The sequence below is a fragment of the Notamacropus eugenii genome, chromosome 6, assembly GCF_028372415.1.
Source record: "Notamacropus eugenii isolate mMacEug1 chromosome 6, mMacEug1.pri_v2, whole genome shotgun sequence".
Taxonomy (NCBI): Eukaryota; Metazoa; Chordata; class Mammalia; order Diprotodontia; family Macropodidae; genus Notamacropus; species Notamacropus eugenii.
This window is the reverse complement of record NC_092877.1, coordinates 143,715,966-143,743,930: the sequence shown is the minus strand read 5'-3', so window position 1 is coordinate 143,743,930 and position 27,965 is coordinate 143,715,966. Positions and strand designations below refer to the sequence as shown.

General features: G+C 38.8%; 1 protein-coding gene across 4 annotated transcripts in view; it reads left to right on the top strand.

Annotated features, from left to right (window-relative positions):
- The window catches only part of TTC29 (tetratricopeptide repeat domain 29), a 265,988-nt gene extending 239,059 nt beyond the window's left edge, over positions 1–26,929 (top strand). For all 4 annotated transcript variants that reach the window (XM_072621196.1, XM_072621197.1, XM_072621193.1 and 1 more), the window contains 2 exons: positions 25,215–25,284; positions 26,090–26,929. In XM_072621196.1, the coding sequence (XP_072477297.1) occupies positions 25,215–25,284; positions 26,090–26,120 (101 nt within the window). In that variant the 3' untranslated portion in view covers positions 26,121–26,929. The remainder of the gene's footprint in view (positions 1–25,214; positions 25,285–26,089) is intronic.
- The last annotated feature ends 1,036 nt before the right edge of the window (positions 26,930–27,965 follow it).

Genomic DNA, 27,965 nt, shown 5'->3' with positions numbered 1-27,965 from the left:
TTTAATGTGCTTCAGGCAGTGCACAGAAGTGTTGCTTGGGTGTTTGACACCTCTGATGTAAAGCATCTTGTAACCTTGAACCACTTTGTAAATGTTAGGTTTTATCATTATAATACCTCTGTACAAAGAGTATCACCAGGGAGCTTTCTTCTGCCTCTTCCCTTTGTTGGAAAAACAACACAGCTGTCATTCTGAAGGGCAGTGTTCTGCCTTTCTCTGGGCAGTATGGTTCAGGGAAGGAGGGTTGGATTTGGAATCTGAGCATATGAATGTATATATGACTGGAAAAGCAGGAGGAACCAGGCTGTAAAGGACTTTGAATGCCAAATGGGATTTTATATTTGGTCCAGGTAGTAATAGGGAATCACTGGAGTTTACTGAATTGGTGGGGGAAGGAAGTGGGAGAGACATGGTCAGACCTGTGATTTTGGACGATTTTACTTTGACAGCTCAGTGGAGGATAGGCTGCATGCAGTATGTCCAAGGTGACTCTCTAGAAGAGCTGCAACTCATTTTCTGGTTTCTGATTTCTGAATCTGGCATGATTTCTACTATAACACCAGAGTGTCGTATCACTTAAAAAATGAGGAAACTAAGTCCCTAAGTGAGTTGCCCAAAATCATACAGGTAATAACAGGTAGAGGTGGGAATCAGATTATTTCCAAAAATGCTTGGTAAATCACAAAGTGCTACGCAAATGTCAGCTATTCGTAAATGTCTGCCATTATTATCATCACCATCTTCATCACCACCGCCGTCATCCATTCTCAGCAGCCTATAAAACACACCAAAAAAAAAAAAAAAGGCAAGAAAGAACCAAAGGACAATAGTTAGACAACGTGACTGGTTTCACTCTTGAATTCTTTCACTGTAAACCATCCACTTCTAATTCAATCCGACACGGCTAATTTTGGCATTAGAGTTTGGAATGAAAATCAATATCCATTTTGAGCTTGAGAAAGAGTTACTGTACCGTGGGTCGAGTGGGGCATTACACTTACAGTCTCAGTGCTCTGAAAAGGATGGCAATAGAAATTCTGCAGTTGCTCTGCTTTAAAAAGTTGAAATGATTATTCAGATTAAATTTTCATCATTTTGAGGAAATCCCAAGAATCAGGATGAGCACCCTTCCAACCCTCTATAAAAAGCAGTTGTTGGCTCAGTGGCAAAGTGATGTGGCTAGTCAGGAAGACCTGAGTTCAAATCTGTTCTCAGACTTACTAGACTGTGACCCTGGGTAAGTCATTTCACTTCTGTTTTCCTCAGTTTCTTCATCTGTAAAACAAACCTGTTGTGAGGCTCAACTGAGATAGTAAGCCCTATGTAAATGGTTATTTCCTTCCCTTATAAAATAAAAATCTTCCCAATTTCTGGCCATGCTATTTTTTGTTTTGTTGCAATTTTTTTAAATAAAAGTTCCTGAATAAGTTTTTTACATGAGGTTTAGAGACTTTGGTCCATGTTGCTGGTCTGCAATATCTTTAACTAATTCAGGGAAAGAATGAAAAATTCTCTGGACTTGAGAATTGATTTATCAAGTCAGACTAATGCTCTTAATGAAAAATTTTACTAGGGGAATTTATTTACCTAGCATGTATTTTTTAAGAGTTCTTGTTTACTCATACACTGGAAAGAGTGCCAACTCTGGAGTCCACAGACCTGGGTTCAGATTTGGCCTCTGTATTGCCAAGGCCATATTCACAGCACCAATGGCTACTATGAATCTGCCTACACAGTTTTGAACCACCAGATATAACAGACTTTCCATATAAAACGCAGAAGAAAACATTTATTCAGACACCAGAAAGCCAAATCCCAGCACCAAAAAACCAAATCCATATAGTAACAAAGAAGTCAATACACATTATCACTGCAGGGGATACCACCATTCCCAGGCCTTTTCCCCCACAACCACGCTCTGCTGGGGCCTTCCCACAAACACAACAATCCTAGCTGTCTGCTTGCCTATGTCCTCTCTCTCTCTCTGCTGTAACTACTCTCACCCACTTCCTCCCAGCTCTGTTCCACCCTTCCTGTTCCACCCATTCAGCAAGCTCCTCTGACCACATATGACTTAGGCTTCTATATGATTTAAGCAGGTCACATGGGCCTATTAATGGATGGGAAAGATCTCCAAATTAAACAAAAATACACTAACAATAGAGCCTCTCACTTTTACCTCTGTGTCCTTGGGGAAAGTCCCTTAGCTTCCTTGAGGCTCTGTTTCCTCCCTCAGAAAATGAAGAGATACAACTATATGGCATCTATCTATGATTTCTTCCAACTCTACATAGATGATCCTATCAATCTTTAAAATAAAAGCTTCTCAAGGGAACTGTCCCTACCTTAAAATAATTGCTTTTCTCCCCTACCTTAAAATAATTGCTTTTTTGCCTAATTAATCTGTACTCATCAAACCTTTGCTTAAATGAGGTATTTAAAGCCAGCCTCAGTACAATGAACACAAAAAGCACCTACTGTGTGCAAAGTACTGAACTTGTATTGATGAACAATAGCATAGTCCCTACCCTGAAGGAGTCTGTGTCCTGTAAATTCCTCCACAAGATGTCAGCTCACCTATTGGGCACCTCCCTTTAGTTTTTGGATAACGGTAGAGTTCATGTCCCCTTCCATCAGTTCTCACTATATGACTCACTCACCTTTTTTCTAATCATCATGCATCCTTCCCAGGACATCCTTCCATGCCGTTTTTCTTCATACAGTGGTACACTTCATATACTACCATATGCAAAGATATACTTGATACCACCATTAAAAATACCTTTGATAAGCACCCATAGTTCCTCTGCTGAAAGCTTGGCACCTCTTAGACACTTGTGCCTGGCATCACCCAGCCTTTCTACACTTCACTTCAAGTTACTCCCATTCCCAAGTTCCAGCCAAACTGGACCCCCTGCCTTTGCTCATATTCAGCCTCTGTCTAGATTTTAGACTCTAGAGATTCTTGATATGCGTGTGTGCACATACCTATGAATCCCTTTCTTGGAGTGTTTTTAAATGCATGAAACAAAATGCATAGTAATTTAAAGGAAATAAATTCTATGAAATAGCTACCAAATTCATTTTTTTAACCAAGTTCACAGTCCTCAGACCAAGAATCTCTGCATCTGGAATTTCATTCCTCTTATCCATCCTTGAGAGGCCAGCTTTATTTAGTCTTCCCCCCTACATAAAGCCTGCTCTGAACTCCCTCTCAAAGTCAGTAACGAGCTCTGTCCTTTCAGAGTTCATAAAGCATTTTGCTGTGTTCCCTCTAATCAGGCGTGCGCTGACACCAGTTCTTGCAAGAGTACATTGTTAAATCTTCATTTCCACCTTAGAAACCAGCTAACACTACAAATCAGGACTTAATGTATTGTTTTGTTGATTTTTGTGCTTAAGAAAATGATGGAGAAAATCCTAAACTTAGTGTCATTAGTCTGTTCATTTCCCAGCATACCCTGGGCTCCACACTTATCACTGTTTGTTTATAGTCCCATGCATTGGATGTCACCTTGTTAGATCGTGAGCCCCACAGGATCAGGAATGTGCCTTATCTAACTTTTGCTCCTTACCAAATCCCTATCATAACATTCTCTCTCTTACAGAGCAGTCTTTTAATAAATGTTGGACAAATCAAATTGTGTACACGTACATATGCTAATTTTTATTGTTTAAAATGGAGGTGATATGTTACATGGTAAAGCTTAGATGGGGTTGTCCTGACTATAAAACAAGTCAGTGAAAGCCGTAACTAACAATTCTCTTAAAAATACTTGATGACACTTAATAAGGTTTGACCTCGAGTGGTGTCAGAGAGGAAGACAAGGAGGGACAGATCACAGCTGTATCAACAGGACTTAATGACTAATTGGATATGTGGAACAGTCTTCTATTTTGAGGGGTTGAGGGTGGACATGTTCCAGTCTGTTCCTATGGGGTTAGGACTTAGAGAGGTTTTCACTAAAGAGTATGACAGGCCAGGCCAATAATGCTTAAAGCAATAGGCCTTTATCACTGCACATTTTAACTCACCCTAGGGAAGGATTTTTCTTAAATGAGGAAAGGATGAAGAACTCCAGGTGAAGGGAATGGGGGAACTGAGATTCTAGAATTATGGATTTAGAGTTGGAAGAGACCTTGGTGTCTCTCCTCAAGTAAAACAGGCTGCAACATAGTCCATGACCCTGAAAGTATACTGCTCTCAGCACTGAAAGAATCCACTTACCTGGCCAGGGTGAGACAAGCTTCTCTGTTCACCCGTAAGCCAGCTCCCAGCAGCTGAGGCCCCCTCTCTCTTCACTTACCAAAGGAATGCCATGAGACAGAGCTGCAGTTGAATCCATTTCTGGCTCCAGTCTCATCATCCTGTCACCAGCTTCATGCTGCCCTCAGATCACCAAATGTGTTCCCCCTTTGCGGAATACAAGTGCTATCACTGGTCCTTTAAATTTCCCATCAGGGAACAAAATTCCTTCCCTAATATAGTGCAATACAAAAACCCAGGAGGGAGAAAGGGGAATCAGTGATAGTTCTATAGAATGTACCCTCATGTTCTAGCAGGCTCTCATCACTCCTCCTAGGCAGTCAATGGAACAACAGTTGGATCCTTTCTCACCTTCACACTAGCACAATTTGTCAGGAGAAGTGAGGGTCTTGGGTTTAATAGGGAGGGAAGAGTTTTGTTTGTTTTTTGACTCAGTCCCATATGATCGGTTTCCCATTTCTGATGTCATAAGAAGGAAGCCAACCATTTAAGATTGCCTGCCAAAGCAAGGCCCAAGCTAAATATATGGCAGGGAAGATGGAAGTTTCTAGAAAGGGGGAAAGGTGTAGGTGCAGAAAAAAAGTCAGCTTTTCCCAAGTACTCAGAGGTCACCAAATCCAGAGAATTATTTGGACACTCACAAGATTAAAAAAAATTCTAAGTAAGTTTTCTATAACAAGAGATGACCTGACTTTAAATCATAGCTCTGGAGAAAATCTTTCCAAGTAACCTTATACCTACGCAATTCCAGAAAGGCTCAGCCTTTCATTATAAATCATCCGAAGATATTTGTAATGTATTACAGCTATAGTCCGTTTCAGGAACAAGTTCTTAATATCCAATTTAAATACTCCCAATCACTTGTTAAGCCTAATGCTTTTAATTTTATCTTCAATGAAAATGAAGAACACATCAGCTTTGTAACCTCTGAGGTGTCCCCGTATATAAATTTTTTTTCAGAGAATTTTAAAGCTGAAAGGGACCTTAGAAGTCATTCAGTCAAAGCTTAGCCATCTTTTCTCTAGTCTAAAAATCTCAATGTTTCATTATGCATATTCTCTGTTCATCTTAAACTATACTAAAAGTTTTGATCTTATGGGTAGTCTTTTTCCCCCATGTGGACAGTCTTTTTTCCCCAGTGTGGATAATCTTTTTTTTTCTCATATAACAGTATCCCCTCACCCAATGTAGGTAGTTTAACTTAAGCATTTGGGATGGAGAGAAGTATTATATTTTGCCTTTGGATGTCAGCCTCCAATAATGTCACCATCAGTTTCTCCATTTTGATTGACACCCCTAAATCACTAGAGCAGCCTAACTGGAAAAGGGGGGATTGTTGATCAAGAGTAAATTATGCAGCAAATAATAACACTGAAGGGATATTGCTCCTTGGGTTCAAAAAATATTTTAACCTGACCCGAGCAGAGGTCAATCTGCAAAGGTGGATATTTTTTTTCTTTCATGAAATGTTTAAGCCATATTTAGAAAGGATCCAGCCCAACCATAATAACCTTCTTCACAGAAAGGTTGAGACATATCAAAGGAATATTGCTATGAACTTATTTTTTTCCATGTGGAGAAAAGTGGTTGGTTGAACGTGGATTTGTATGAATATCTGAACAAGGTCAAATAAATCTCAAGCTTCACACACTTTATTTAATGTTTCTGTACCTAAAAAATATCGTATTCCAAATGTGAAATCTTATTATCTTTCCACCAAAGCCTTCTCCTTCTTCTGACTTCAATATGACTCTAACAGTGGCATCATTATTCCTCCAGTCTCCCATGTTTGAAACCACAGGCTTATCTTTAATTCTTCCTGAGTAGAAATAGAAAGAGGTTTGGATCAAAGCACCAGGGTTCAAATTGTGACTGTTCTATTTATTCTTGTGTGATCACAGAAAAAGTCACGCAACCCATCCAGGCCTTAGATTCCTCATCTGTAAAATGTGAGCGGCAGACTAGATGCCATCTCTTAAGTTTCCTCCTATGTCTGATTCCTATTTTCCCTTGCCCTTCTTTTCTAGTCAGTTGCAATCTTACCTCTAAAATATCTCTGTCATCCATACTTTACTCATTATGTCTTTATCACCACCCACCCAGACCAGTGGTCTCCAATTCAAATAGAAAGGGGAGATGGAGGGGATGGTGCTGGAGAACCCTAAACCATACAGAAGAATCCCTGTGGACTACATACTGACTTAGTTTTAAAATATACTATTATCTTTACTCTAATGTATTTTTATTTATTTTCTTAAATATTTTCCAATTACATTTTAATCTGGTTTGAGCAAATCTGGAGAATATGGTGGACCCTATGTGACCTTTGTGGCTTTGTTTGTAAAACCTCTCTGACCTAGACTACTTCGATGCCCTTCTAATACATCTTCTTGCCTCCAATCATCCTACTTAGTGCTCACAGCAGACTGATCCTCCTTATGCATAGACCTGACCATGTTAACCCTCCTCTCAAAATTCTGCAGTGGCTCAAGTTGCCTTCTAAATCAAGTTCATGCCCCTGTTATTTATTCAAGGATTTCTGCAACCTGGTGCCATCCTGTATTTCCAACCTTATTCCACATGACTCACCCATATATGGCCCATGTTTTCCAGTCCCCATAAATTTGTTTATGTCATTTCTTATACCTGAAATATCCAACCCTCCTCCAACTGAATTCCTAACACATCCATTAGCCCCCAACTCACCTACCACCTCCTCCATAGAATCTCCTCTGATTGACCTAATCTGAAGTGACCCCGCTCTTGCCCTTAGACCTCACAAAGCACTTTGCTGACACCTGACTATGAATTTGGATAAAAATTTGAACATCAAATTCCTCAGCTTAGCTAAGGTATATTCGACTTTTTTGTGACTGAGCCATAACCTTCCATGGGAGTGTAAGGTCATGGGGACAGGGACCATGCGTTTTCTCCATTTTAAGTCTCCCCTACTACCCAACACCATACTATGAACAATTAATTAGTGCTTTTCAAATTGAAATTGTTGAGATTCTCAATGAAAGAAGAAGCTGAGAATTGGGCAGAGAAAGGAACAAGCCATGGTGCCATTTTAGCCCTAGACTCTCAACGTGGACTGACCAGCGAAATAAAGAAATTGTATTTAATGCATATCATGTGCAAAGCTTAAAGGTCACAGAGAAGCAATGTGTTTAGAGATGAACTTAGAATCATGGAAGACTACGTTTGAATTCCAGCTCTACCTCTCCCCAGCAACCTTGAGAACTTGGCCATTAAGATTAAGTCACTCAGTCTCTCTGAAACCTCAGTTTCCTCCCCTACAAAAATGATGACGAAAATACTTCCCTCACCTGGATTGGGAGATAATGTTTATAAAGTGCTTAGAAGACCTGAGTTTGAATTCTGTCTCCAATATTCACCTTGGGAAGATCGCTTGACCTCTCTAACTCTTAGCTATAAAATGGGTATAATAGTACCTATCTCAAGGTTGTTGTGAAGTTCAAATATGACAATACATGTAAAGAATTTTGCAACAATGCTATCTATTATTATTATTATTATTATTATTATCTACCTATAGTGCACATTTTAGGACAGAGAACTCAGACTTTATTTAATAACATCAAAAAGGAAAATCAGATTTCAAAAACTATATTTATTACCTATCCATTTAGCAATGAGAATAAGTTAGCTCCTAAGTCTGGAATTTTGATTTCACATTATATCTCTAATTTTCACATTTACTTCTGTATTAAATCTAGGCAAGATTTTTTTTTAAGAATTAGCAATTCTATTCACTATTCTAAAAACTAAATATTGTATTAACCTCCTGAACACATTAGGTTCAGATTAAAGTAGCCAAATAGGGACAAGAATATTTGCATTACCTACATTGCAGGGTTGTTGTGAGGAAACTGCTTTGTAAACTCAAAAGCCTTACTTGAGTGAGCTGTTTTTATTATTAAAAACTACAGAATAATTCATGTTTCCCTTGCTGAATTTCATTCATTCATTTGCAACTATCGACTGAATGTCTACTACAGGCGTGACATAGTGCTAATCTCAGTGGGGACCATGGTCCCTGAAGGAGGTAATGATCCAGCAGAGAAGATAAGATGGATAGAAAAAACTTGATTATAAAAAGTCATCATGATAATAACTAGCATTTCATTTATGTGGTGCTTGAAGGTCTACAAATGATTTTACTTCTGTGATTTTTTTTGAGAACCTAAGTTAACTGATATGAGCATACAAGGTACTATAAGAGATTACCAGAAGGAGAGACCCTCCGACAAGACTGATTGTGAAAGACTTCATAAACGAGTTCTGAAATTATAAAGATGTGTTGTTGTTCAGTCATTTCAGTCCTGTTTGACTCTTCATGACCCCATTTGGGATGTCATTGGCAAAGATATTAGAGTGGTTTGCCATTTCCTTCTCCAGTTAATTTTACAGATGGGGAAACTGAGGCAAACAGGGTTAAGTGACTTGAGTGTCTGAGGTCAGATTTTAACTCAGGAAGATGAGTCTTCTTGACTTCAGACCTAGCACTCAGTATTGTGTGGTGCCACTTAGTTACCCTAACAATGTGTAAGTTTCCCAAAGATGGAGATGGAGAGGTAGACTTTAGTTGGCTTCTCATTTAATTATAAAAGCATAGGGTGTTCTGTAAAGATGGCAAGGGGGCAAACTGTGTTTGGAGAGTGACCAGTAAACCAAGCTGAGTGCAATGGAGGATTGATGGTGTCGGTGAGTGACAGGAGATAAGATCACGACCAGATTAGTGGACAGCCTAGAAATCCAGCCTACAGAGGGCTTTCTTTGTTCCATTGATAATGGGGAATCATTGCAGGTTTTTAATGAGGACATACAAAGCAATAGTTTGGGAAGATTATTCTGGCAGTAAGTAGTATGAAGGATAGGTGAGAAAAGGGGAGAACTACTAAATAAAGACATCAATAAAGAGGCTATTTGTGGTCGTTGAGTTTCCTTGGTTCTCAAAGAGCACCATGACATCAGGGAAATGATGACATGACTTGCAGCTGACTTTGATTTGAGTGAGGGAGGGCTGTGCAAGGTTGCCAGCCTCACTTTCTCCTCCAGGGTCATCTAGGTCCAGTGGCCTGATGGATGACTGGAGATGGTCCGAGATGCATTGAAAGACCCTGGCCATTTTAGGATAAGGTCCTATCAGATTCTCACTTTGAGTGATATATGCCCATTCAATGAATAGACCTCTTTAAGAAGTTACTCTAGGGATGGCCCCTTTAATCAAAAAAAATCAAACTGGAAGGGGAAGACCCTCAAGGTTCCTGGATAAAAGAGAAACAGTTACTATTAGGATTTATTTAATATTTACAGTTGTGAAAGCAGTTGGTCAAGGCCTGACTGAGGGGGTGCAGTGAATGTGGATGAGCAGAACCTATACACCAAGAAAATCACTTTTTTTAATTAAAGATGAGCATTTTCCCCCTGGGCAAATGCAATGCTTGCTTTAAACAAATAATGCTACAGGTACTGGGGGCATTACCATGTTTTATACATAAAGAACTAGCCATCCAGGTAACAATCAGAGAATTCTGATTAACTGCTCTTTCTCACTCCTTCAAAGAGACCTCAGTGAATGTCTCCCTCTTTAATAATGCTCTCCATGTAAAGACACTGAGCTCATTTTCCTTCCTTCGAATTCTGAGCCCTTTACTAGGCCTGGTTTATATTTTATAGTTCAGTAAAGGTGGCCTCAGAGAACCATCATTGATATGCATAAAGCACTAGATTCTCTTTAACACCATTCAAAATATGTTGTTTGTATAGCGTCTTAATGAAAAGTATCACTCAACCCCAAGCGAGATAACAAGTGCCAAAGAGAAAAGGAGAATTTTATGGCAAGATTTAAAACAAGCAAACAGGTCAGCAAGAGGGAAGGAAACTAGGGAGCAATCAATTCAAGGGTATAGTTGAAATCAAGTGAGTCTCAGAGCCAGAATGTCCTTCAGTACATTATGGAGTATGGAATCTCTTGACATTTAAGTGCCCGTCCATGGACCAGATTTATTGTATTTATTTTCCCTATCCTAAAAATAAATTATCAGAATAGAATTAGGGGATCATAGACCTAGAGTTCTAAGGGAACTTAGACAAGGGGGTATGTTGGTAAATGTTTAACAACCAGCTCATCTGGGGGGAAAAATGCACACATGAGTTTAAACAACATTGTTAATATTTTCTACACCATTTTAAATCTAGACAGCAAAACAAAAAAAAAAAAACAAGCCTTGATTTGTAGCATTTGCCAATTTCTTAAGTGTAACAATGAAAATTGAATAATAGGTTCTAGGCAGCTGGCTCCAGCACAGTCCTGACCTTAGAGGTCTTTCTGGCTATCTCCACTGCATGCGTTTTCCACATACAGTTTTGTATTTTATATTTTTATATATTTTATATAAAACATATATCATATATTTTATAAATATGTATTATATTAGATGTTTATTAAAATGTATTATATATTACATAAATATGTATTAATATTAAATAAAATATATTTTATATTTTCCACATCCTCTCCACTGCTGCCCCACTCTTGAACCCTGTACTTCACTCCCTGGAGTTACCCTGAGTCCTGATTGGTGAATTTCCACCTTCCCTTGCCTGGATCCAAGCCTCTACTATACTCTGCAGCTATCTGTAGTCCATGCAGCCCTTCCCTCTTACCATCTCTTCTTTCCCTCCCTTTCCAGCTCTCCTTTATTTTACTTGCTCTCAGTAGAGGATAAACACTTTGACATCGGGGACTGCCTTGCTTGTTTGCATCTGTATCCCACTGCTTAGCACAGTGCCTGGCCCATGCTTTATCTCTTTGTGGTCCAATCCTTATCGTTCTAAAGAGCCCTGGGAGTGTGAAGTGACTTAATGGCAAATCCAGGATGTGAACAAAGAACCCCTGATTCTGAGACCAGCACACTATACATAATGTATAGGATGTTGGTTTTATATCCAGTATTCTGGGTCAAGAAAAGATGAGTGCCTGAGAATATTCACATATTTCTAAGATTAGTCAATATCGCAATTTCCTCAAGTTAATTAACGTAACTAGTTAAATTAAGTAGTTTAACTAACCTAAATAGTATGGACCATGAAAATTGCCTTTTCTTTACCCATAGCTCTCAACTTCGGAAGAAATATGTCTTTTCTGATATCTTGATAGCCTGAAAAAATTTATGAAGGGCTTAGTAAAAGAGGAAGAGACCTCAAAGTCAGGAAGACCTGAGTTCAAATCCCACCTTTGATACATATTTGTTGTGTGACCCTAGACAAATCACTTAGCGTCTTGCTGCTCTAGACATCTCTCTAACACTGCAAATTGCAAAGAAGGTGCTGACCTTCTTTGGTGCAGAGAGTATCCTCACTTGGAATTTCCTTATTCCAAAGAAATCACAGGTACAGTCGCTATTCCCCAATATAAGAGGATCCTTGAATACCCTTTCTCCACTTCCTCTTTCTACTGTTGTAATTCACCCCACAAAATTTTCAAAATTCCACAAAAGGCTCAGCAGTAGCCTAGAAACAATGGAGGCAATTTTCATTCCTTTTCCAATGACCCTCACCTTTCTCCCTAGGGATCAATAAAGACTTCCATCCTTATAGTGCTACCCTAAGGGCTTGGACTCCCTCTCAAAAGGAAAAGAGCTGTGAGTTCCTGGAAAAGCAACCTCTGCTCATTGAACCTGCACCAGTTCAGTAGATGAAGGGCAGAATCTGCATTAGTAGTTTTTGCATATCATGACAAAGTCCTCCTGCTCCAGAGCCACATACTTGACTGATCTTCTTCTCTTTAAGATCCCATCACTGTCCAGATCATCTCTTTCCATTTTCTTTAGAAGGCTTGGTCCCAGAACACTCTAGAGACTTGCCATTATCCAGGAACAACACCTACCCCCTACCCTGGCCCCATCCAGGAGACTGGGTCTTGGACTCTATCTTCTGAAGCCCCATATGCATAGAGAGGCTCCATTGTGGCCTTGGGCCACTTGGGCAAGAGCATGTACAGCTGCCACACATTTGGGTGTCTGCCTCTCCAAAGTTGTCATTAGTGACTCCTCGAGAAGGATTCTGAATAAGGACCAAATAAGGACAAGCCTACTCACATACCATGCGTACATGGACACATGGACATGTACATTTACACATATCATATGTGTGCGTATGTGTGTGTGTAAGATGTGTGTGGGTACTATTTATGTACATACCTATATATGCATATCATGTGTGTAAATTATGTGTATGTATTATTTATATACATATACACACACATGTATACATATACATGTGTATAGATTGTGTGTATACTATACGTGCATGTGTGCATTATACACATATGTATTGTGTGTATATATTATTTAGATACATACCTATATACATATGTACATATATGTGTGTAAATTGTGTGTTATATACACATACCTATATACATGTATACACACATACACATACTTATACATCATATGTGTGTGCAAATTGTATGTATATACTATACATGTACACACATACTATATAAACATATATACATGTATACATATCATGTGTGTACAAATTGTGTGTGCTATATATACATACATACCTATACATACACGTATACACATACATGTATACATATCATATGTATGTGTGCAAATCATGTGTATGTATTATGTGTACACACACATACCTGTATATACATATATACAGATAGACAGACAGACAGACAGACAGAGACATATAGAAAGATAGATAGATAGATAGATAGATAGATAGATAGATAGATAGATAGATAGATAGATAGATAATAGATGGGGTAGGGAAAAATGTCCCCTAACCAAGGACTAGGTAGTAAAGTTGATCCAAGCTGCAGGTAAAAAACAATCCATATCAGCCAAAAGCCAATTCTCTTTGAGCAAATCCTCAATCTTCCCCCCTGACTATGGCCAGATAGGGGTCTAAGTGCTCTTCTACTTACCTTGCACAGTACCACTAGGTAGTGTTGGGAGTCAGTAAGCACTAGTTGAATGAATGAATGAATGAATGAATGAATATTGAATGGCAGGATCCCAGTATCAGGATCAATAAACCAATTAATAAACATTTATTAAGCACTTACTGTATTCAGTGCTAAAGACAGTTCCTGCCCTCAAGGAGCTCACAATCTAATGGAGAAGACAACACGCAAACACATATATACGAAGCAACCTATATACAGGATAAATAAGAAATGATTAACAATTGAAAGTCCCTGGGAAAAAGAGGAGATGGGGAAGGCTTCCTGTAGATCAAATTTTAGGTGGGAAAGAAGCCAGAACAGATCTTTCACCACTATTACTAGCAAAAACAGCTTCCAGTTTATCCTCTTGACATTGGGTCAGAAAGATTATATTAATATTCTAAGGACTGAGAGAGACAGAGACAGAGAAACAGAGAGACAGAGAGACAGAGAGTGCGTGCGTGCGTGCGTGCGTGCGTGTGTGTGTGTGTGTGTGTGTGTGTGTACCTTAAGATAATGGTCTCCAAAGCCTCAATTTATTAGTCTATGAAATAAGGTCAATGATGGATAAAAGTACATTGTCACCAAAAAAAAAAGGAAAGAAAAAAAGTGAAATGACATTTCCCCTTCAGCACCTGGGTTGTTGACAGGATTCTACAAAGCCTGGGCAGTAATGGCCCAGGGCAGGTCTAAGATTTCAGGAATCTCGGCATGTGTGGTTTTTATTTCTCATTGTCCTCACCTTGCTGGAGAAGAATGATGGATAGCCTTTCTTCATGGTATCCTGGCTTTTAAGAGTACAGTTTTATTTATTTTATATGACCAACCTCACACTTGTTATGTGTAATTTTTGCTTTATGTGACGTAAAAAAGCACATCTGTGAGATGAGGGTCCTATGAATTAACAGGAATAGCTGGACATAAGACAAGAAATCTTTTTAAAACGAATGTCTGCATTAAATACCTTGGATAGGTCGGCCTTTTGGGGATTTTTTTTTTAATGAAACCCAGGCACACCATTTCTGTTCTTTAGAAATAGTTTCTCCCAGGTTTATATTGAGCTTGTCTAACGGCATATTACATAAGTAAGGGCTTAGTTTGGACATTAGGATTTTATATCCTGGATGCTTCCTAAATCCTTTTTCTGATCAATCTGATTTTGAACAGATCTCTATTGATTTCTTCTTCACATGTTTATGGCATTTGTTTTTATATATCTGGGATAAAAAGCCAAATTAACAAGCATAATCAATTTTCTTGGTGATAAAGAATAACCAGCCCTTTAGTACCTTGGAAACATTCTTCCAAGGGAAAACACACACACGCACACACACAACAATAATAACAACAAAGGAGGTGTTGTAATAAATGGATTGATTTATTCACTCACTGGGTATAAAAACATTAGCCCTGGGAAAGAGCTTTCCTCTAAAAGCTTTAGCTGGTCAGTTTCACTTGTGTGGTACCAAATGATTTGCATTTTTAGAGAAATTTCATGTCTGCTGTGAGCTCTGTTGAAAACATGAATAAATTGCTTTCTTTCCCTCTTTTTCTGACTTTATGAAACTGAATCCATTAGGGGTTGAGTTAAAAATATAATGAAATGAAGGCAACAGAAGGGCATAACCCTGAATTCGGCTTCCTCCTATTCCAAAGCTCGACTGTTCTCCAGATGATGTGTCAAGGTAGTGGTCATGGGGAAAGGAGGGTCCCCACGTACAGAGGCTGGGGGAAAACTTATTTTTTTAACTGCTGCATTAGAAACAGGTCTCTAAAGCAACAAAAAATTAAATAATGAACCAAAGATTAAGAATTAAATAGACCAGCAGCAAGCGACTCCCCACAGATTAAAACTCCCGTGAATCAGCACCACTACGCTTGTTAATGTGACACAGTTGCCTAACAGGCTCCTGTGTTCCTCACCTTGCTTCCTTTGTGCATATGGAATTATCCTGGTGTCTCAACTGCACTCAAGACAGGCACTGACTGATCTTGTTACCAAGCATGCTGGTTAGGCTCTTTTGTAAGGCAGTCAGTGGAAATGAACCAATACACATGTCACCCTGGTAGACACTTGGTCCAAAGGTATTCATTTCATAGGTTCTATTTTCCTCCTTTTCATCATCTTATGTTTGGAGCTTGAAAGGATTTTAGAGGTCATCTTGGGCAACCTTACTTTACAAATGAGGAAATTGCGGCACAAAGAGGTTAGTAACTGGCCCCAGGTTATACTGCTATTAAATGACAGGATTTGAATCCAGGTGCTCTGAAACCAAACTCATCACTCTTTCCTTTCATCTTTATGATATTCATTTTCTATGAAAAATTAAATGGAGGAAAAAGTACCTTACTTAGGAACAAGCATACTGAAGGGAGAATCGAGAGACCTGGGCTAGAGCCATTCTCCACCACTAATTAGCCATGATCTTGTGCAAGTGACTTAGTCACTCTCTAGCCTCTGTTTCCCCTTCTGTTAAATTGAGATGATAATCCTTACTTTGCCTATCACCTAAGACTATTATAAGGACAGTGCTGTTAGTATTACAATAATTATATTAATACCTTAGCAGATCTCATAGTCACACAACTAGTTTTAGAAGCAAGACTGGACTCCAAATGTTCCTGACCCCAAATAAAACCCTTCATTTCCTGTTCCACTACCCCTACCATCTCTCTTTATTTGCAATTGTTATCTCAAATAAATGAGCACTTAAGTCCTTGGCAGAAAGTATGTTTGCATAGTTTGCTGCATTCGGGACTGAATAAAGTAATAGTCTTACATTTTTATAGCATCTTTTATCTGAAGGACTCAAGGGACATTGGATAACTCAACTACTACACTCAAATGAATCCAAGAGATCCATGATCTCATTACAGGTCACACCCCACCCAAATCTGCCCATCCTATGCCACTTTTCCCCTTGTCTTCTCCTAAGTTCACCGTCTGGGGTCCATCTACCCACAGACAGGGGACCCTCCTCACTTTTTCTTGGCCTCACAAAGATGTCAGAAGAAAATTTGGACTGTCTGACAAAATGATCCCTCACACTAATCGTGTAATCATCCCATTTTTTTCTTCTCCATACTTTTTTCAATGTCATCTTTTACTGTTCTTTGTAATTCCCTATTTGTTTTATGTCATGTGCTCACTCTGAATTTCCTCATCACCTCTTGAGTGAGTTTCAATTTGTAATCCATGAAGGAAACTCCTAAACAGATAATAATTACTACAGCATTCCTAAGAAGTTGAATAAACATAAGAGATGAATATGAAATAAAATATACTCTTTATCCTATCTCCAGATCTCCAGTTGACGAGATCTAAAAAGGATGTGCCTTAATGGAATTTCCCAATATCTTATGGGTCATTGAAAGTATTTGAAATGGATCTTCCTATCTTTGTGCTCTGGGTTTTTATTCCTTGCACCTCAACTAGTTCAATAAATGAAAATGATATGACATCATAAACTTATCCTCGAGGATCAGTTCAAGATAGGGGACAATGAGAATGACAAGTCTGGATGGGAATGTTTCCCTCTAGATATCTAGGTGGCGCAGTGGATCTGGAGTCAGGAAGGCCTGAATTCAGATCCAGCCTCAGACATTTCATAGCTCTATGACACTGAGCAAGTCAATTAACCTCTCTCAGTCTCAGTTTCCTCATCTGTAAAATGGGGATAATAATAGCACGTACCCCCCAGAGTTGTCGTGAGGATCAAACGGGACAATATAAACCTAAAGTGTTATATAAATGCTGTTATTTTTATCATCATTATTACTATTCCATCTATTCCAATTCAATTTAACAAACACTTACTAAGCACCTATCATGTGCTGGACTAGACAGTTGTACTATAGTGTACTAGACAACTGTACTAGAAAACTGAGCTGCAAATACAAAAAAGAAAAAGAAAAAACCAGTTCCTGCTCTCAAGCTTATATGCTACCAGGGAAAAGTAAATACAGATTAATTGAGGTGGAGGTCATGGACAGAGAGCATTAATAATGGGGAGGGTATCAGGAAAGGCATCATGGAGAACCACTGTGAAAAGACTCCAAGGCACTACATGGAAGGAAGGTCATGTATAGTGAAGCAGGCCAGTCTGGTCTGAACAATGTGAAACCTGTCTAGAGCAGGGAATCTTAACCTTCTTTGTGTCATGAACTTCTTTGGCCATGTACAGAAATCTATGAATGCTTTTAATTTACAATGGAAGGAAATGCTAACTTTCAGTTAGAGGTTCATGAGAATAAAGATATTTCTTTCCCATCCAAGTTCACAGACCCCCTCCCCCATAGACTATCCATCTACCCCCAATCTATCCATAGACTGCAAGTTAACTTTGGTCCAGCAAAGATAAATTGGAACCAGATTACAAAGGGCTTTAAATGATGTAGAGAAATGTTTTTATTTTATTCTAAAAGCACCAGGGAGTCACTGATATTTCTTGAGTAGGAGTGGTTATTCTTCTTGACATTACCCTACCTGTTTTCATTTTGGAAAGATTTCTTCTTTTTCAAATGTCTTGAGTGTTTTTGAGATGCTAATTGTAATCAAGTCCTAAAGAAGTATTCATTTCTAAACCTTTTCTTTTCAGTCAAACTAAAAAGAAAGGGTAACGAAGTAAAAACAAATGGTCAACATAAAAAAGTTACTTTTTTCCGTTTGGATTATTGCTTTCACCTGTCAGTTTTGAGGATCTACAAATGTTGATAGTGAAGGGGAAAGGACCATAATTGACCAGAGGTTACAGTATGACAATTGCACGATCCGAGATTTATAGGGTGGCATTTGGTGACAATTCAGGGGATAAGATTTGGACTCACTCATCATTAAATACACTTTCTCTCCTAAATGATTCTGTGATCCTATAAACTGGCAGTGCAAGAGATTCTGGAGAAGTGAAAGGGACGACATCAAGATGTCTACAACTCCAGTTATATAGATCTTAAGAAAGCTTTTAGGCTAATGGAGAAATTTGTTTTGCATGACTTCATATTTGTAATGGATTTTCTAGTTCTTGCCTTCTCCATGGGTGGAGGATGGGATGAGAGAAGGGAGAGAATTTGGAAGTGAAAATGAAATAAAATTGATTAATAAGTAATTAAAATTGCATTAAATTTTTTTAAAAGAAAGCTTTCAGCTCTATATGGGAGCTATAAGAAAAAATTGAGATGCATGGGGAAATTCTTTAAGGTTCCAAAGTTCCAAAAGTGACAATGGGATCAATCACTTTAGAGTTTATGGCATCATCTCTCAGAGCTGTTTCTCAGCATCAAAGGAATCTAGAGGTCTTACTCCATTTGACCTGTTTTATATCCTAGGTGCTTAAGGTAGCAAATACCTGCCATTTTGTCTTAGAATGTGCTTCTGGTCCCCTGGGAAACTTTTAGCTTAAGAGGCTGCAAACATGGACAGAAGTCTTTGAGACAAGAGCTGTTGTGGGCTATGTACGTATACAAGCAGACAAGAGGCTCTGAAACAGCTCAGTCAGCCAAAACCTTGGGAACGAAGACCTGCCTGAAATCAGTCAAGCCATAGACCAGCCTGTGCCTACAAACTGCCAAAGCTGTCAATTGTTTCTACTGCCTTGCACATCTTTGGACAAGAGTTTCACTGCCAAAGGAGGAAATCATATCAGGAAAGGCATCACAGCCTTGGACAGTGTGATTCACATGCAGTTACCCAGATGTACAACTATTCTAAAGACCTAAAGACCTGGTGAGATCTCCTGTGCCACCTTGGAATTACCAGTAAGAAGATCCAAGACCATGTTCATGTCCAGCATTATTGCTTTTACAAACCAGCTTCATTTGGAGTTGTGTCCAACTCTTTGTGAATCTTGGCAAAGACTGTTTCCTTCTCCAGCTCATTTAACAGATGGGGAAACTGAGGTAAACAGTGTTGAGTGACTTTCCCAAGGGTCACACAGCTAGTAAGTATCTGAACACAGATTTGAACTCAGGAAAATGAGTCTTCCTGACTCCAGGTTTGGCACTTTATCTACTGCACCATCTAGCTGCTCTGATAATTATAACGGATAATGATGCCTAACTGTTCATCTGGTGAACTATAAAGAGAGAGAAGCAAGCAGAAAACAGCAGCCTTCTTGTCAATTGACTCACTGGGTTTAAGCACAATGCTAGTGAATTCAGATTAAAAGTTTGACTCTGCTTGGTGACTTGATAAGAGTGAATCCTGTCAAAGCCACGTGGATCTATGCTCCCAAAGTCAGCAAACTGTGTATCACAACCTTTGACCCAGTAATATACTACTGACATGCCCCAAAGAAAGGAAAATGGCCCATATATACAAAAATATTTATAGCAGATTTTTATGATGGTAAAGAGTTAGACACTAAGGGAATATTCATCAGTTAGGGAATGACTAAACAAATTATGAATGCAATGAAATATTGTCATGCAATGAGAATTACAAAGGGGATGATTTCAAATAAATGCAGAAGGACTTGTATGAACTGAGGCCAAGTGAAGTAAAAAGAACCAGAAAGCAATTTATACAATAAAGCCACATTGTAAAGACAAACAACTTTGGAAAACTTAAAAAAAAAAACCCTTCTCAATACGATGATCAACTATGATACCAGAGGACTGATGACAAAATGAACTACAACCTCCTGAGAGAGAAGTCTTCTTGAGATGCAGAATTAGACATTGTCAGATAGAACTAATGCAGACTTTTTTGGCTTGCATATGTATTAAAAGGAAGAACTATCTCTTTTTTTCTTCCTTTTGTTTTTTTAAATGAGAGTGGGATAGCAAGTGGAGATAGAGAAAGAGTAACCAAAAGAACAGAGAATCAAAGAGGCAATTTTTTTTCCCAGTGGAGAGAAAAGAGAAGAAGGAAGGTCAGACAAGCTGGACTGCTTTAAAAGCTATAAGATGTCCTTATCATATATTTTAAAAGAAAAGCAAGCTACATATAATAGAAATCTGCAGTTTCATATTCAATATTCTTTTTCTATTCTCCATGACGTACATTCTATTTGGCGTTTGTTAAGTTCTAAATAAAAATAAAAGTAATTTTTTATATAAAGAGAGAAAAGACTGACCCCCAGTCCCTAGCGAGCCAGAGAAAAAGAAAGGATCATCATTAATCTATTACCACTCCTAGAAAAACTACTCCAAACGTGCCTTTCTAATTGTTAGATATGTATTATCCTCATTTTTCAGACAAAAGACAAGACCCTTCCTTGGAAAAAAAATCTGACCACATTTCCAAGTCAGTCAGTCACAACTCAGAATATCTCTATCTACAGGTATATTTTGATGCAATTTTTTATTTATGATAGTTCCCTCCCAAATAAATTAGGGTAGGATTCATGCTTATCCATCATAGCCTAGGCATAGGTGCCCCAGGAGGAACAGGATAATCTCCTCTTTTTCTCCTCCTGATTCCTTGACAAAGCATGAATTCTTTGATAAGGTGTGAAATAACCTCATCTTGGGTGCTTGTTACTCTTTTGACATGGCTTTTTTTTCTGCGCTGGGTGAGAAAGTCCAAGCTTAATGGAAAAGAGACTGAGATAAAGCAAGCCTAAAGGAGATCAAGGAAGATATAGTGGGTTCATGGATGCCAAGGAACAGAGGGTCAGATAAAGTGAGAACTGAGAGAATTAAAAAAACAGATTTAGGAGAGAAAGAATAATGGATAAAGCAGGGTCTAATAGAGCATAAACTTTATGAGGACCTTTTTTTGTCTTTGTGTGTGTATGATGTCCCAGCACCTAGCATAGTACATTGGTACATAGTAAGTATTAAAACATTAATGTTGAATTAACTATATAGGTCCTTGGGGAGATGGAAGTGGAGGCCACCAAAGTGGGAAGAGGAGTCGTCTTGACTGTTTATGAGCTAGGGTATGAGACCATAGCATTTTGTGCAGAGTTAAAAAGACTTATCCTATATTTGATGGTTTGTTAGCCTGAGTGCTTGCATGGGAGCTAAGGGCCCTTAGAGAGCCATTGAGTCAATAATGACATTCCCAGGAGAAATTCTTAATAGAGACATGAGCCAAAGAGATTTTGAAAAGAAGCCATCACGATCTAACCTAGTACTCATAAGCCCATGGAGCTCAAGTCACAGTATTCATGCTTTAAAGTGATAGTATATTTTGGAGATCTACAAAAAATATACTTCAACTCATTCCTTATAGGGTCTTCCATTGTTGTGATTGAGCCAGTAAAACTATATGGCCAATATCTGAAGAGTAAACCAAGTTAAATATTTATTGAACCCTGGGAAGTGATTTTTCTGATTGATAAGCCCCACTGGCAGGTTTTTCTCAAAACAAAGCTTGGGGTTTGGAGTTTCTTTTCTGGATGTTGGGTGTTGTTTTGGAGGGTTACTGTGGCTTTCCACAGCATAGATAGTTGCCTTGAAAAACCTCCCTCTAATAATTGTTCTCAGAACACTGATTTACCCTCATTGATGTATGGTGCCGCCTTCCACAGAGATAATCGTGTAATGTGATTGAAATATACCGAGGAAAACCAACTTCAGAAAGGAGTTCTTGAGATTCTTCAGCTCTCAGCAGGGGGAGGTATTATTCTCCAAAAGCAGAATCTACTGCTCTAAATAAAATCTCAACTACCAAACTAAAACCTAATCTCACCATTAATAACAGTCGTGTGACGCAAATGGTTACTCTCAGCATTTGAACATTTTTTAGGTGTAGTAAAAGTGTATTTGCCCCATCATCAATTTCATAGAACATAATTTGTGTTTTATTTTTGTTAATAATCGCCCTCTGAATCATTTTGATAAGGTTGGTGAAAAGTCCAGCCTTTTAGCACTAGGTGATCAACTTTTTGACAATAGCAGGGCTTAACCTCACTAATGGAATAATAACAGCCTGCAGGGTCCGGCTACATGATATACGGGTATAATCAGCCTCTGTGACGACTATTCAAAAGTAATCCCTTTAGCTTCCAACTGCAGCATATATTTCACTGAGCAAAACCACACAAAGTCTCTGCAGACCACAAGGATACAATACAACCTTCATATTTGCACTGTGCATATGTGCTGGGCACCATGAGTTTTAAATTTAAGGTAATGGCCACTGTATATTCATGAGAGCCTAGAACAGTACCTTTGATTTGTTGGAGAAATGGAGAATTAGTTACCAAGGGCCCCATCCAGTAAACTCTGACGCAGTCCTTATAAATGGTTTACTGTTTGCACTGCTCTGGAAGGAGGCCACTCCAAATGCTTTGCTTTCCCAAATTACAAAAGTCTATCCATCATAACATCTGCCAAGCCACACACCCCCTCCCCGCCCCAGGAATGTTGTGTCCCTTTCTAGTTGATCCCTTATGGTTAACCCACATGCCATATACACATTTTTTTTTCCTGGTGTGAAGAACTAACAATGAGGAAATTCTCTCTCTCCATGTAGTTCAACACCTGCTCTGCAATGTTTAATCTTAAGAAAGCTCTCTGGAACACTGAAAGGTTAAATGGACTAGAATCCCATAGCTAGTAAGTGTCTGGAGGTAGGAGTTGAACTCAGATCTTCTCATCTCCAAGAGCATCACCCTATCCTCTCAGGCCAGAGATCATCTTGCGATCTTTTATAATACCCCAGTGTTTCCCTTGAAGCACCCAGGACTTCCAATTGTTGTGTCTCCTAGCTCCTTGACTGGCTCACCTCCTTTTCTGGTTATACATATCAAAGAATCAGACTCTCAGAGTAGGAAGGGGCTTCTGAGATCATCTAGTCTAACCCATGCTTACACCCCCACTGTCTCCAGGACTCCACTGTTGAATCTGATCCAGCTCTTGGACTCCATTCACTGCTCATAACTTTGCTTTCTGGGACCAAGATGCCTAGCTTTTGCCAGCTCATGTACATCTCATCACAAGTGACATGGGTCAACCTATGTATGCCCATTGGGTATCTTCCTCTCGCCCTGTGGGTTACTTGCCACTCTGATTATAACCAAAGTAACATAACCCAAAGAACACTGAACTGTTAAGATGAGATTCCTCCAATGTAAAAGAAGTGTATTATGTAGATATAAGCAAAATGTCATGTGAGGTCCAGGGAGGGTGGAAGAAGGATGGGAGAAAGAGAGGTCCTTATTGACTTGGAGGAGAAGAAAGTCATCACAGAAAGGGTGACATTTGACTTGGACTTTAAAGGAAGGGTAGACATTCAGTAGACATACAGGGGAAGAGATGAGCATTCCAAGTATAGAGAGCCAAGGCAAAGAGGTTTTTTTTTAAAAAAAAAAGGTATATTTGTGAGACAATGAATCCTGAGTTTGGTTAAAGAACAGATTACATTAAAGTGAATATTATGAAATAAGGCTGGAAACACCATGAATGAATGGATGAATGAACGAATGGACATTTATTAAGAATTTATTCTGTCCAAATCACTGGGAGTACACACAGAAAAGTGTGACAGTCTCTTCTTTCAGGGTACTCACATTTCAATAAGGAAAACAGCCAATATAGAAGGTTTCAACTGCAGGCAGATGAAAAGGTCCCACATTACTTGGGGTGCAGAAGCAAAGCAGTGGTATGTCACCTCCACTGATAAAATCCTGTCAGTTTCTGACATTGAACCATTTGACAGGGTCAAGAATTTTGGTGGCAAAAATATTCTCTGTCTGGGTCTTCAGTAGCTGTAGCTCAGCCCTGACAGAAGCATTTGCCATTCCACAGCTCCAAGAGGGCTGCTTTCCAGATGACAGTTGGAAGCAGCCACAGTGGTCATTGATCACTCCCATGGTTCCTGGGTTTAGCTGTCCTGGGGGCAGTTGCTCAGCAGTAGGCACTGGTGGTAGCGAGGGAGGTGGCCTACTTCTCTACAGTGATTTCTTCCTTAATGATGACTGTGAGAGACCTGGCTGAAAGCAGAACTGGAAGTTTGGAGGGTATTGCTATTTCCAGGGCTCTCAGTTTAAAGGTTCTAGGCTATCTCCTGTGGGATTAGGAGGAAGTGGGGGTTGCTTGACTTCTCATCCTTCCTCCTGTCTCTCCCTCAGGTTGCCTTGCTACATTAGCTAGATTGGCTTGCTAGCCTCATAGGTGGCAGTTGGTCAGTGCTTGGTGTTGATGACTGACCCCTTCTCAACAGGAATTGCTTCCATGGATGATGGCGTTAGGGACTGGGCTGGAAGCAGGGTCAGTGGTCTACTATTCCACAGACTCTTGGACTCAGAGTCCTAAACCATCTTCTTCAGGATCTCAGGGAAGGTAATGGTAGGAGTTGGATCTGCCTTTTGTCTTCAAGATGACTTGCACTTCAGGTGGCCTTAAATGTTAAGATGAGACTGAACTTTACTAGTCAGATAATGGAGAGCCACTGTGGGGCTTTGAGCAGAAGAGTTATGTGACCAGCCCATTCACCCGCTCACCAGAAAGGTTAATCTAACAATGGCATAAAGTGTTTATTTGACTTGGGGGAGAAAGTAAGAGGGAAGAAATCAGAAATTATTACTAAATTAGAAGGCAGTTAGTAACAAAGCACTATATGAGTGTAGTGGCAATGGGACCAAGAGAGGGTATAATGAATGGTAGAGATATAGTGAATGTAGAATTGATCATGTAAATTCAGCGTGTTATCAATGTAATATAATGGAGGCAGAATCAATGATATGAAGAACTGAATGGTGCTCTAAATGGTGTTGTAGTGGCAAAACAAAAAAGGATAAGAAAAATTAACCTTGCTCCAAAAAACTAGGATACCAACCAAAGTCTTCTGTAATTCCACATTGCTTTAGTTCATGATACATTTATCTTATAGTGAGACGTGCTCTATGTATGTTTAACAATTGTGATACAGTTGGTGAGACCAGAATCCCCCTAAAGGGGGAATCCTCAATCTCCATTGTTTTGGCTTTACTTTCTACTCACAAATGACTATGGTGTTGTCAAACCTTTCAATTTATTTAAATGTCAACCTCTCTTTCTTAACAGAACAATCTAGTGACTACAGAGACAAGAGACTTTCCAGTGTACAATCAAAGAGGAAGCCAGACTCTGACAGGTTCGGTGTAGCTTAGTAAAATTAAGAATATCAATAAGTACTTACTGAGCATCTAGTGTGGACAACACAGAGCTAGGACAGAGCATTTGTGTAGCTTGGGCACCATTCTTAAGTTACATCCTTTTCAACCCCCATCCTCCAACCCAGTGTGAGGGCCACTGGGGGACTTCCTCTTTCACTGTAACATATGTGACTTCCCTTAATACCCAATAAATACCTGCATGCCATTGAGATATTCTAGCATTTTAAAATTATATACCTATACAGTATGCTCCCCTACATACATTGTGCCCAAGGCAACTGCCATACTTGCCTATCCCTAGCCCCAGCTCTGATGAAAGTCACTGTAGGTTCTTATTTCCCAAATACCAGGAAATCAGTTTAATTACATGTTGATAAACTGGTCCAAATTCAAGATACTTTCCTTTAAATAAGAGTTCTTAATCTTTCTACGTGCCATGGACCCCCCCTTGGCAGTCTAATAAATCCTATAGACACCTTCTTCAAATAAAGTTTTTAAATACTTAAAATAAAATACATGAGATTACAAAAGAAACCAATTATACAGAAATATAATTATCAAAACTATCCCTAGTTAATAAGCCCTTTTCTAAAAGGAACTTCAAACACATGTTTACTTTTCAACTCATACAAGGTAGGAAATTATTCCACAATAGCTATATTTTATCTTCTGAGATACCTCAGAAACAGCTCGATTTTTAAAAATCCATTTTCAAAACAGTTATTCTTTTGCTTAATGCCTCAAAAAAGTAAAATGAACTCACATAATTTATTTTTCTTTCAGCTGTCAGGAATCTAAGGAGTGTGATTCTTGAAGCGGCTTGAACAGCCAGAAATCAAGAAGACATAAAATCACCTTAAATTTTAAGAATTTTATTAAGATAGGAATATCAGTGTAGGTATAGACTGGCACAACAAAAGCCACCTTGATTATGTTTTTATACAATCGTGCAATTCACAGGAATCACCAATATGGTAGTTTCGACTATTGAAATCCATAAAAATAAAATGCCCCTTAAAAGATCAGAAAAAAAATATCACTTAGCAAGAAAATGAACAACTTACATTAAAATTGTCAATTTTTTCTTCTGTCTCAAGAATAGTGGCACTAGGAATGAAAAGTTTAGTTAACTTTTTCAAGAAACAAAATAACTATAAATAGATCCATTTAAGACTTCTTCTAACTTAACAAAAAAAAAAAATAGTACTTCCTAAAATTCTAGAGATGCTCTTCTGTAAGAAATGAATCTTTTTGCAAAAAGTATCACTATGTTCTTCAGGGATGTGGCAAATAATTCATTGTCCCTGTGTAGAAAACCCATTGTCTGTTGTTTTAGTTAACTATTTGTAACCTCTTCTGCCCATATCAATAGTGATCAAGTGCAATCAGGACTTACAGAAATCTAAAGTCTGGAGATCCTTAGAAAAATCTTGAGATCCTCCCCCTTGATAAACCCAGCAGGTTAGAAGGTTTGGTTGAAGTGAATAGAAGTCACTGATAAATTTTTTAAAGTACAGGAGATTTTTTTTTACCATTTATGGGGTGATAAGTGCTAGAGAACTGTGAATGTATAAATCTATTAAAATGATATTATATTGTAATAAAGACTTTTTGCCCCTTTTAGTCTCTTGTCTTTTGTTATATCATCACTCACTTTTCTCTTTGGCACTGTGATTAAAGTTACATAGAATTCATTTCTCATGCCCCTTCAGATGCCATTGAGAAGACTCCTAAAGGCTGTGCCCCTGGAAAGCAGCACCTCTGGCAGGTCCTTCTAACCCAAAAAGTCTTCAGTTTGGGGCGCAGCAAAGGACAATATACTTGCTGCATGAGAGACAAGTTTGGCATAGTTCAGAAAGACTTCTTATCAGGTTTTCCAAAAGTCTAACACTGGTCTCAGGCACAACCAGTCTCAGGGCAATGAGTGTTTTGGTCACAGCGACTTTTATAGTCTGCCTACTGAGAAAGAGAGGGGTTGCAATCTGCTTCAGTGAAGAAAAAATCCATGAGAATTAAATCACCTGCTTTTTAAAATATCAAAGAAAATTAAAGGGGATGGATCAAATTGAAATTCTGTGACCCACTGAATATAAAAGTCTTAATAGCCTTAGGTCATCACATTATACTAAGAGATCTTAGGGGTCAGGTAGTTTATTATCAATCATTCTAAATCATAAATACACCAAACAAGAGTATTTGTCTGGATAAGGGACCTTACATATGATCTAGTCCATACACACCCATCTTTTTATAAGGGAAACTCAGAAAGAAAAAGTAACCACTGCCTAAGACTGCATTATTGATTCTCTATGGCATCTATTTAAATGGCAAGACCGTAGCTGTCGAACTGACAAAAACAAGGGCAGCATGGTATGGTGGAAATAATACCGAATTTGGTATGGCAGGACCAGAGTTTAAATGCCAACTATACTAGTGTGTGACTGGGCAAGTCCATTGATCTCTCATTTTTCTTATCTGTGAAATGACAGGATGGGATGGCATCCTAGATTTCATTCCAACACTCCTTTTTCTCTCTCCATTTCCCAGTCCTAGAAATTCAATGTCTTCATACTGGCCCCCTTCTTCTATGAGTATACCATACTGTGGAACTTTCCTTACCTTTATGCCTAGAAGAATTTGCTTGATCAAAGGAGCTAGA